Source organism: Dendrobates tinctorius, unplaced genomic scaffold (genome assembly GCF_039654945.1).
Source record: "Dendrobates tinctorius isolate UK_male_01 unplaced genomic scaffold, ASM3965494v1 ptg000103l, whole genome shotgun sequence".
Lineage (NCBI taxonomy): Eukaryota > Metazoa > Chordata > Amphibia > Anura > Dendrobatidae > Dendrobates > Dendrobates tinctorius.
This window is the reverse complement of record NW_027361771.1, coordinates 30,630,226-30,642,646: the sequence shown is the minus strand read 5'-3', so window position 1 is coordinate 30,642,646 and position 12,421 is coordinate 30,630,226. Positions and strand designations below refer to the sequence as shown.

The 12,421-nt window shown below is 48.8% G+C and overlaps 1 protein-coding gene across 1 annotated transcript in view; it reads left to right on the top strand.

Annotated features, from left to right (window-relative positions):
• The first annotated feature begins 986 nt into the window (after window positions 1-986).
• The window catches only part of LOC141100007 (uncharacterized), a 70,691-nt gene continuing 59,256 nt past the window's right edge, over window positions 987-12,421 (top strand). Inside the window, exon 1 of the mRNA XM_073588176.1 lies at window positions 987-1,055. Coding sequence (XP_073444277.1) covers window positions 1,016-1,055 — 40 coding nt within the window. The 5' untranslated portion in view covers window positions 987-1,015. The remainder of the gene's footprint in view (window positions 1,056-12,421) is intronic.

Genomic DNA, 12,421 nt, shown 5'->3' with positions numbered 1-12,421 from the left:
AATACGTGGCCAGGTCATCAAGTGATGTAAACAAGTATGAACCACCAACAGAAAGTGGAATACAATGGCAAAAGAAACATGAAAAGGAGATATGCTAACACATTACCTGAATGGTGGCTGTACCCCAACACCCCGACGTGCGTTTCGCGTGTAGCTTTTTCCAAGGGGGAAAACACCTCCACGTTTTTTTGTTCACATACAATATATCCGGTCACTAATGCAGCACGAAACCCTCTTTCTTTTTAGCAATAAAGCATAATATATCTACTGGTGCTCTGTACTCCCCCTAGTGGCCGCAGGAAAGCAGAATTGTATCCTGAGGTTGCACGCAACGCTCTGCTGCCAGTATTATCTATTGAGGGACCTATTGTCACTATTGTCAAAGGGATTAGTAGTGTTCTGGCACTGATAATGGGGGTTGGGTTTATTTGCTGTTAGTAAAGTCACTTTGGCAGTCATTTTTGGGGAGTTTTCTGTACTTATGGGCATGAAGGACATATAAATACATGTATGCCATATATCTTTGTTTACAGGGCACCCATACAATCCAGTGCACCATATGTTTCGCATGTGGTGGTTTTGGTCCGTGCAACATTGCAATAACATGCAATAACGGGCTATCAAAATATTGTATCTACATCAAAATGGTATCAGTAAAAACATCAGCTTGGCGTGCAAAAAAAAAAAAAGCTCTCACCCAACCCCAGATCCTGAAAAATGGAGACTCTACAGGTCTCAAAAAATGGCACCATTGTTATTTTTTGGGTGCAAATTTTGGATTTTTTGCCACTTAAAATAAAATTCACAGGGTCTATGCTTCTTTTGCACTTGTTTTCTTTTTGGTTTATGCAGAAAAACCAGTGCACATTACATATGATAGCAATATTGTATCTTATCTTCTCACAACACATGGGAAAACTGCGTTTGGGTGAGGTCAGTAGTGGTGGTGCTACTGTCAGAATGCCAGATCTCACACAGAACACAGAGCTCGCCAAATCATCCGCAGGCCAGAGCCATGAGGGCGCATTTGTTATTGCTGACAACCTATGCCATCAGTAAGTCATCTTGCATTTATTTTCTTTACTGCCGTACTTTTCTTTGTTCCCTGTCTCTATGATGTTATATTTTCTGCATTTTCCATTTTTGCTGTACTCAATATGATAATTTTGTGGCTCTCGGGCCATCCATTGACTAGACAGCTGGCCCTTCTAGAGTTGGGGGATATTGCACATTGCAAAGTTTTCTTACTTATTTGAGAATCACTGATAAATAAGAATTTGTATATTGTACTAGGAAAAATGACCAGAAGTCAAGAATATGTGGATGTGTCTCATTCAAAAGAATTGGGGAGATTTGTGTCTAAATGTATAATATTGCATTGAGTTTTAGTCCTACTTATGATCTGATGTTTGCTAGTCTATGACAGCGGGGCATGGCTTAAAAAATGCAACGTAAGCCAAGTTGCATCAAAATTTAGGTGCATAAGCAGCACAATGTAAGAGAACCAAAATGTGATGTAAAGGTAGAGAAAAGCATGTAAAAGTATACCAAATTTGTCTTCCAGAAGATGCCAGCGTGATAAATGTAAGATGATTTTAGATATTTAAGACTAAGTTGGAGTACTGAATCAACCCCACTGAGTTGCATGAAGCTTAGCGCCCACCTGTGCACCGCAACTATCATAGTTATACCTGAAAGGTCTTTGAGCGGAAAGTCTGCGTGTTGCCCTCGCCTAATAAGGGGACGTTTCTGTGAGCAGATTGGTTAAATGGTGAACGATGCGATTGTAACTCACGACTAACAATCGATGTCAGACAAGTGTTTACACAGGATGAGAATTGTGAATGAAATGGCTGAATAGGGATTGCATCAATCATTGCAAATTGTGCTCACACAGATGATCTGATGTATGTTCAATGTTATCATCCCATAAGTGAGATTATTCATTTGGAATACATCAATTCATAAAGTATTGTACAAACATTTCCACTGATACTGTATTAACAATATTTAATCAAATTAATTAAGCCAATTTTTTTTTTCTACTTATGAATATATGTGCTAGTTCCACCTGTGGATGTGTGCTTATCCCTATGCTCCAACTACAACTGAACAATTGCTTTGGAAAATGGTCAACCAATCACTGAAAGGCAGATCTAGTTATAGTGCTTTTTAAAAAACCACTATCATGTAATCCGAACGCTGCTAACTTCTTCTTCTTCCTATTATTCAGTTGATTTCCGCAATTAATGCGGCCCGAACAGCTACACGCACAGACTCCGTTGAGGTGTCGTTTCGAAGCCAGCGTCCATGAGTGGTGTGCTAAGTATTTTTCGTGTCGATTGGATTTGTAGTTTTTGCGCAGTTTGCATTTGAAATTTTTTTTCCCGTCATTGGAATGCACTGTCTCAATGCTTTTCAATGGGAAACTGTTGCCACAGTCAAAACATGCCCTGAGGCAATTTAAATGGCAGTTAAGCTCATTGATATGCGCAGGCTCACCCAGTTACTATGCCAACGCCTACGAACATCACATGACCTCTCCAGGACACAGTTTCTAGCAGATAATATCAGCTCTTAAAGCGAAACCCACAGCACAAATGTAAATCTAGCTTCATCACATGACGTATGCCCCTGAGAGAGAATGTGAGCCAAAGTGGATTTAGAAGCCCAATGAGCCAAACTAGCTCTTAAACGGCCGTTGCGCCAAAGTGATTCTTAAAGGGCCGGCGCACCGAAATGAGTCTTAGAGGGCCGGCGCGCCAAATCGAAAGCTGAGTGACCCCGGCCTCCAGATCAGAGGCTGAGCCACCCTGGCCTCCAAATCGGACCCAGAGTGACCCCACTCCCCAAATCAGACCCAGAGTGGCCCCGCCCACCAAATCGGACCCTGAGGGGCCCCACCCACCAAATCGGACCCAGAGTGGCCCCGCCCACCAAATCGGACCATGAGGGGCCCCACCCACCAAATTGGACCTTGAGGGGCCCCGCCCACCAAATCGGACTCAGAGGGGCCCCGCCTACCAAATCGGACCCTGAGGGACCCCGCCCACCAAATCGGACCCTGAGGGGCTCCGCCCACCAAATCGGACCCTGAGGGGCCCTGCTCACCAAATCGGACCCTGAGGGGCCCTGCTCACCAAATCGAGCTCTGAGGGGCCCCACCCACCAAATCAGACCCAGAGGGGCCTCGCCCACCAAATCGGACCCTGAGGGGCCCCGCTCAACAAATAAGACCCTGAGGGGTCCCGCCCACCAAATCGGACCTTGAGGGGCCCCCCCACCATATCGGACCCTGAGGGGCCCCGCCCACAAAATTGGACCCTGAGAGGCCCTACCCACAAAATCGGACCCAGAGTGATCCCGTCCATCAATTCCAGCCCTGAGGAGCCCAGGCCACCGAATCGGATCCTGAGGGGCCCCACCCACCAAATCAGACCCTGAGGGGCTCCACAGGCCAAAGTGGCCCCTGAGAGGCACCCACAGTTAAAACAGATCCTGAGTTGAAAGTCTTGCAGGGGCAGCAGGCAAGTCTCTCTTAAAGGGGCAGCGCGGGCTCCATTTCAAAGCACTATCGACTTCCTTCAGGAAATACACATCTAGTTATTATTATTCAGTTGATTTCAGCAATTAATGCGGCCGGAATCGCTACACGCACAGATTCCGTTGAGGTGTCGTTTCGAAGCCAGCGTCCACGAGTGGTGTGCTAAGTAATTTTCGTGTCGATCGGATTTGTAGTTTTTGCGCAATTTGCGTTTGAAAAAACATTTTCCTCAATGCATTTCAATGGGAAAATTTTGCCACAGAGAAAACATGCCCTGAGGTGATTCAAATGACAGTTAAGCTCATTAATATGCGCAGGCAGACCCAGTTACTATGCCAACGCCTACGAACTATACATGACCTCTACAGGACAGAGTTTCTGCCAGATAATTTCAGCTTTTAAAGCGAAACCCACAGCACAAATGCAAATCTAGCTTCATCACATGATGCATGCCCCTGAGAGAGAATGTGCGCCAAAGTGGATTTAGAAGCCCAGTGAGCCAAACTAGCTCTTAAAGGGCAGACGCGCCAAAGTGATTCTTAAAGAGCCGGCGCACCAAAATGAGTCTTAAAGGGCCGGCGCGCCAAATCGAAAGCTGAGTGACCTCAGGCTCCAAACCGGAGGCTGAGCCACCCCGGAGGCTGATCGACTCTGGCCTACAAATTGGAGGCTGAGCCACCCTGGCCTCCAAATCGGACCCAGAGTGGCCCTGCTCACCAAATCTGGCCCACAGTGGCCCCGCCCACCGAATCGAACCCAGAGTGGCCCCGCCCACCAAATCTGACCCTGAGGGGCCCCGCCCACCAAATCGAACCCAGAGTGGCCCCACCCACCAATACGGACCATAAGGGGCCCCACCCACAAAATCGGACCATGAGGGGCCCCGCCCACTAAATCAGACCCTGAGGGGCACGCCCACCAAATCGGACCCGGAGGGGCCCCGCCCACTAAATCGGACCCAGAGTGGCCCCGCCCACCAAATCGGACCCTGAGGGGCCCCTCGCACCAAATAGGACCCAGAGTGGCACTGCCCACCAAATCAGACCCTGAGGGGCCCCACCCACCAAATAGGACCCAGAGTGGCCCCGCCCACCAAATCGGACCCTGAGGGGCCCCGCCCACCAAATCTGACCCTGAGGGGCCCCGCCCACTAAATTGAACACAGAGTGGCCCCACCCACCAATACGGACCATAAGGGGCCCCACCCACAAAATCGGACCATGAGGGGCCCCGCCCACTAAATCAGACCCTGAGGGGCCCGCCCACCAAATCGGACCCGGAGGGGCCCCGCCCACTAAATCAGACCCAGAGTGGCCCCGCCCACCAAATCGGACCCTGAGGGGCCCCACGCACCAAATAGGACCCAGAGTGGCACTGCCCACCAAATCAGACCCTGAGGGGCCCCACCCACCAAATAGGACCCAGAGTGGCACTGCCCACCAAATCAGACCCTGAGGGGCCCCGCCCACCAAATCTGACCCTGAGGAGCCCCCCCACCAAATCGGACCCCTAAGGGGCCCCACACACAAAATCGGACTCAGAGTGGCACTGCCCACCAAATCAGACCCTGAGGGGCCCCACCCACCAAATAGGACCCAGAGTGGCACTGCCCACCAAATCAGACCCTGAGGGGCCCCGCCCACCAAATCTGACCCTGAGGGGCCCCTCCCACCAAATCGGACCAAGAGTGGCCCCGCCCACCAAATCGGACCAAGAGTGGCCCCGCCCACCAAATCGGACCCGGAGTGGCCCCGCCCACCAAATCGGACCCAGAGTGGCCCCGCCCACCAAATCGGACCCTGAGGGGCCCCACCCACAAATTCGGACCCTGAGGGGCCCCACCCACAAAATCGGACCCTGAGGGGCCCCAACCATAAAATCGGACCCTGAGGGGCCCCGGCCACAAAATCGGACCCTGAGTGGCGCCACCCACAAAATCGGACCCTGAGGGGCCCCACCCACAAAATCGGACCCTGAGGGGCCACACCCACAAAATCGGACCCTGAGGGATCCCGGCCACTAATTCAAGCCCTGAGGAGCCCAGGCCACCAAATCGGATCCTGAGGGGCCCCACCCACTAATTCAGACCCTGAGGTCAAAGTGGCCCCTGAGAGGCACCCACAGTTAAATCGGATCCTGAGTTGAAAGTCTTGCAGGGGAAGCAGGCAAGTCTCTCTTAAAGGGGCAGCCCGGGCACCATTTCAAAGCACTATCTGTACTTCCTTCAGGAAGTACACATCTAGTTCTTCTGCTTCTTCTTCTTATTATTATAGTGGTTTGAAAAAACCACTATATTGTAATCCGAACGCTGCTAACTTATTCTTCTTCTTCTTCTTATTGTTAAGTTGATTTTCGCAATTAATACAGCCCGAACCGCTACACGCACAGACTCCGTTGAGGTGTCCTTTCGAAGCCAGCATCCATGAGAGGTGAGCTAAGTATTTTTCGTGTCGATCGGATTTGTAGTTTTTGCGCAATTTGCGTTTGAAATTTTTTTTTCCCATCATTGGAATGCACTGTCTCCAATGCTTTTCAATGGGAAATGGCAAAACGTGCCCTGAGGCGATTGAAATGGCAGTTAAGCTCATTGATATGCGCAGGCACACCCAGTTACTATGCCAACGCCTACGAACGTCACATGACGCCCCCAGGACAGAGCTTCTGCCACATATCAGCTCTTAAAGCGAAACCCACAGCACAAATGCAAATCTAGCTTCATCACATGACACATGCCCCTGAGAGAGAATGTCCTCCAAAGTGGATTTAGAAGAAGCCCGGTGAGCCAAACTAGCTCTTAAAGGGCCGACGCGCCAAAGTGATTGTTAAAGGGCCGGCACACCGAAATGAGTCTTAAAGGGCCGACACGCCAACTCGAAAGCTGAGTGACCCCACGCTCCAAATCAGAGGCTGATCGACCCCGGCCTCCAAATCGGAGGCTGATCGACTCCGGCCTCCAAATCGGAGGCTGAGCCACCCCGGCCTCCAAATCGGAGGCTGATCAACCCCGGCCTCCAAATCGGAGGCTGATCAACCCCGGCCTCCAAATCGGAGACTGAGCCACCCCGGCCTCCAAATCGGAGACTGAGCCACCCTGGCCTCCAAATCGGAGACTGAGCCACCCCGGCCTCCAAATCGGAGGCTGAGCCACCCCGGCCTCCAAATCAGAGGCTCATCGACCCCAGCCTCCAAATTGGAAGCTCATTGACCCCGACCTCCAAATCGAAGGCTCATCGACCCCGGCCTCCAAATCGAAGGCTCATCGACCCCGGCCTCCAAATCGAAGGCTCATCGACCCCGGCCTCCAAATCAGAGGCTCATCGACCCCTGGCTCCAAATCAGAGGCTCATCGACCACGGCCTCCAAATCAGAGGCTCATCGACCCAGGGCTCCAAATCGGAGGCTGATCGACCCCGAGGTCCAAATCGGAGGCTGAGCCACCCCGGCCTCCAAATCGGAGGCTGAGCCACCCCAGCCTCCATATCAGAGGCTCATCCACCCCGGCCTCCAAATCGGAGGCTCATCGACCCCGGCCTCCAAATTGGAGGCTGAGCGACCCCGGCCTACAAATCGGACCCAGAGTGGCCCCGCCCACCAAATTGGACCCAGAGTGGCCACGCCCACCAAATCGGACTCTGAGGGGCCCTGCCCACCAAACCGGACCCTGAGGGGCCCCACCCACCAAATCGGACCCTGAGGGTCCCCGCCCACCAAATCGGACCCTGAGGGGCCCCGCCCACCAAATCAGACCCAGAGTGGCCCCACCCACCAAATCAGACCCAGAGTGGCCCCGCCCACTAAATGGAACCCAGAGTGGCCCTGCCCACCAAATCAGACTCAGAGTGGCCCCGCCCATCAAATTGGACTCTGAAGGGCCCCGCCCACCAAATTAGACCCAGAGTGGCCCCGCCCACCAAATCAGACCCTGAGGGGCCCGCCCACCAAATCAGACCATGAGGAGCCCCGCCCATTAAATCGAACCCTGAGGGGCCCCGCCCACCAAATCAGACCCTGAGGGGCCCCGCCCACCAAATCAGACCCTGAGTGGCCCCGCCCACCAAATCGGACCCTGAGGGGCCCCACAGGCCAAAGTGGCCCCTGAGAGGCACCCACAGTTAAAACGGATCCTGAGTTGAAAGTCTTGCAGGGGCAGCAGGCAAGTCTCTCTTAAAGGGGCAGCCCGGGCACCATTTCAAAGCACTATCTGTACTTCCTTCAGGAAATACACATCTAGTTAGGATTTGAATTTTGACTACTTCTTTTTGCCTGTGAAATCATAGAAGAAGCGACAAATCTCAACTTACATTAAACAATTTTCGAACACTGAAAAATAATTTTTTCGATTACCTGAACAATGACTGAACATTTTTGGACACATTGTTCAATCACTCAACCCAGTCACATTAACCCCTTTCTGACATCGGGCATATATTTACGTTGATGTCGGACTCCCTCCCTTTGATGTGGTCTCCGGCGGTGAGCCCATGTCTTTCCCGGGATAATGCCAGCTGTTTGGAACAGCTGACATGTGCCCTTAATAGTCATGGGTGGAATCACCATCCACCCGTGGCTATTAACCCGTTAAATGCTGCTGTAAAACTCTGACAGCGGCATTTAAAGCGAGCCTGTCATCAAGGTTGGCCGATATAAGATACGGCCACTGCCTTTTGGGGCTTATCTACAGCATTCTACAAAGCCCCTGAAAAATAAGAACAATAAGTTTTATTATTCTCACCCGGGGGGCAATCCGGTCCAATGGGTATCGCAGGTCGGGTCCGGCGCCTCCCATCTTCTTATGATCGTCGCTCTACTGCTTGTTTCGTGTGGATGATGCATCCCTTCGTCATCCACACAGTCTCCTTGGCACTGCGCTCCTGTGCAGGCGTACTTCTCTGCCATGCTGAGGGCAGAGGAAAGTACTGCAGTGCGCAGGCGCTGGGCCTCTCTGACCTTTCCTGGCGCCTGCGCACTGCAGTACTTTCCTATACCCTCATCAGGGCAGACAAGCACACCTGCACAGGAGCGCGATGCAGGGGACCCATGACATAAGCAAGAGGGCGGCGATCATAAAAAGATAGGAGGCCTGTGACAACCATCGGACTAGACTGCCCCTCGGGTGAGTATAATAAAACTTATTTTTCTTCTCTTGCAGGTCGGATCGGTGCTTATCTACTACATTATAGAAGAAGGCGTTTTTGCCGAAACGTGCGTTGGGGCTGTCACTATCACCCACGGGAGGTAAAGTCTGCTTGCACTTGTCTGGTTTTATTTGCTTATGCATTAGCCATGCGCTGTTTAAATGGTAACACTATGCTGTTATGGAGTTGAGACACTAGCATTTGTATAGCACTAATTACATACCTTCGGTATGTGCAGCCTCCCTATGGACTCTTAGTGGGTTATCGTGTCATCTTTGTGGTTTCCCATTTTTTAAGTATTATCTTTTTTTAAATTTCTTATATGTATTATCTAATAAAGTTTGTATGTCTTTTTTGGTAAAATTGGTTTCTGAGTACATTTTTTTCTTGGATGTAACATTATAGAATGCTGTAGATAAGCCCTGAAAGGCGGTGGCCGTATCTTATATCGGCCAAACCTAGTGACAGGTTCGCTTTAACTCGCGCTTCGGCCATCGGGCCAGAAATCCGCCCACCGGTGACCCCCATTATGTGATCGTAGGTCTCCGGTGTGTTGGCATGACAACCAGAGGTGTCCTGGAGACTTCTATGGTTGTCAGTGCCGAATTGCTATGATCACCGCCGGGTGGTCGGCTCTCATAGCAAGTCAGCAATTCTGCTACATATCGGTGATCTGATCAGCTTCTAGTCCCATGGAGACTATTAAAGCATGCCAAAAATAAAAAAAATATATATGAAAAACTAAAAAATATATAAAAGTTCAAATCACCCTCCTTTCACCCCATTCAAAATAAAACAATAAAAAAATCAAACATACACATATTTGGTATCGCCACTTTCAGAATTGCCCGATCTATCAATAAACAAAGGATTAACCTGATCGCTATACGGCGTAGTGAGAAAAAAGTAAAAACGTCAGAATTATGGGTTTTTTTGGTCGCTGTGACATTACATTAAAATGCAATAAAGGGTGATCAAATGATCATATCTGCACCAAAATGGCATCATTAAAAACTTCAGCTTGATGCGCAAAAAATAAACCCTCACCCAACCAGAGATCATGAAGAATGAAGACGCTACAGGTAGAAAATGGCACAATTTTATTTATTTTTTTAACAAAGTTTGGCATTTTTCTTCACCACTTAGATAAAAAAGAACCTAGATATGTTTGGTGTCTATGAACTCGTAATGATCTGGAGAATCATAATGGTAGGTCAGTTTTAGCATTTAGCGAACATTGTGAAAAAAACGCAAAATACAAGTGTGGGATTGCACTTTTTTTGCAATGTCACCGCACTTTGAATTTTTTTCCAGTTTTACAGTACATGATATGTTAAAACCAATGATGTCAGTCAAAAGTACAACTCATCCCGCAAAAAACAAGCCCTCATATGGCCTGAAAAATAAAAAAGTTATGGCTGTGGGAAGAAGGGGAGCAAAAAACGAAAACACAAAAAACGAAAAAAGCTCCGATAATGATGGGATTAAACAACTACTGTGAATAATGGGTCATTACTGTTTGGATTTGACAGATTATCAACCAATGTAAATGGACCTGAAGGCCGGAGTCACACCAGCGAGAAATACGGACGAGTGCTATGCGAGAAAAAATCGCATAGCACTTGGACCAATATTAATCTACGGGGCAGCTCCCATCATCCGATTTTTTTCTCGCCTGTATTATATGTCCATAGGAAATTCCAGCATGCTGCGATTTGCACCGTATTACGCCCGAGACTCGCCAATGCAAGTCACATTGACATGTTAAAAAAGAATAGATAGAATACATGTATACACGTAGTATAGGTATATATATATATATATATATACACACAGGGGTTGGACAAAATAATGGAAACACCTAATGTTTTGGCATTATAATCTTCGAACATGTTAGAAACATGCAAACCGTGACATATGGTAATGTTTTGTAGTTGATTATTTGTGTTATGTGATATGTGTATGGGCTGGTATCATCAAAGATGAACTTGTGGGACCTTTTCGGGTTGAGGATGGAGTGAAGCTCAACTCCCAGACCTACTGCCAGTTTCTGGAAGACACCTTCTTCAAGCAGTGGTACAGGAAGAAGTCGGTATTGTTCAAGAAAAACATGATTTTCATGCAGGACAATGCTCCATCACATGCATCCAAATACTCCACAGCGTGGCTGGCCAGTAAAGGTCTAAAAGAAGAAAAAATAATGACATGGCCCCCTTATTCACCTGATCGGAACCCCATAGAGAACCTGTGGTCACTCATAAAATGTGAGATCTACAAGGAGGGAAAACCGTACACCTCTCGGAACAGTGTCTGGGAGGCTGTGGTGGCTGCTGCACGCAATGTTGATCGTAAACAGATCCAGCAACTGACAGAATCTATGGATGAAAGGCTTTTGAGTGTCATCGTAAAGAAAGGTGGTCACTGATTTTTTTGTTTTGTTTTTGAATGTCAGAAATGTTTATTTCTAAATTTTGCGTTGTTATATTGGTTTACCTGGTGAAAATAAACAAGTGAGATGGGTATATATTTGGTTTTTATTAAGTTGACTAATAATTCTGCACAGTAAGAGTTACCTGAAAAAACAGATATCCTCCTAAGGTAGCCAAATCTAAAAAAAACCCACTCCAACTTCCAAAAATATTAAGCCTTGATATTTATGAGTCTTTTGGGTTGATTGAGAACATAGTTGTTGTTCAATAATAAAAAGAATCCTCTCAAATACAACTTGCCTAATAGTTCTGCACGCAGTGTATAGTCTTGGTTTCCCCAGTGTGCTAGTGTTTAAATTGCTATTTTTGACTCTGACCTTAGCCTTGATTTCTGACCCTTCTACAGCCTGCCGATTTTGTACCTCTGCTGCTCTCCCGTTTTTTTGACTCTGACCTTAGCCTGAATTTTGTACCTCTGTTGCCCACCCGGTTTTGACTTGGACTCCTGACTACACTTTCGGTCCCGTTTATTAATCCCTTCCTGGCTACTGTCCTGCTGCTCTCATAGGCAGCTACTTCTTGGGCTCCGCTGTAATTCCAGATCCTTGTATAAGGGATAAAGGGTTTCAGTAAGACAGCACAGGGTGCTGTCTTACTTGCAACTCAGACTCGGACCAGACAGACGTCACATTATATCTGTTAGGTGTCGGGTTCCTGCAGATACACAGCGGGAATCCAGAGCCTTGCATCCTGCGGTCTCCCATTCTTCTCCGACCTCTCAGGAGCCTGCACAGCAATCTCAGCGTTGCAGACGCTCTGCTCAGACCAGCTCTGTAGGACTGGTTGTTGCTGCCACCTCTGGGTCAGCAATAGCAGTGCAGGCTGCCTTGCAACAAGCCACTCCAGTGGCTAAGTCCTCTCGTCACGCTACTGGGCATGTTCACGAGACGATCTCCCATTGGAGATCGGGAGTCACGTGCTCAGGTCCTTCTCCTGATCTGATTGGTCCTTCCCAGAGATCTGGAAGGTCCCGCACGGCTATAAAAGGTCCGCATGGCTGCTCGGCCATGTGCTAGCTTAGTCTCTAATTGCTATTGTGTGAATGATCATGGATGCATGAACCTGCGAATGACTCATTAAGATCCCCTCCCTCTGATATTACGTGGATAGGGACTTAGCCTTAGTGTCAGTGCCAGTCAGTGGCATGCTACAAGCCACAGTGCTCATCTCCACAGAGCTAGCGTTCGACAGTGCGCCCCTCCTGGGCATTGTATAGCGGCTGAGTCAGTTGCTGCACTGCAGTCACCAGCACT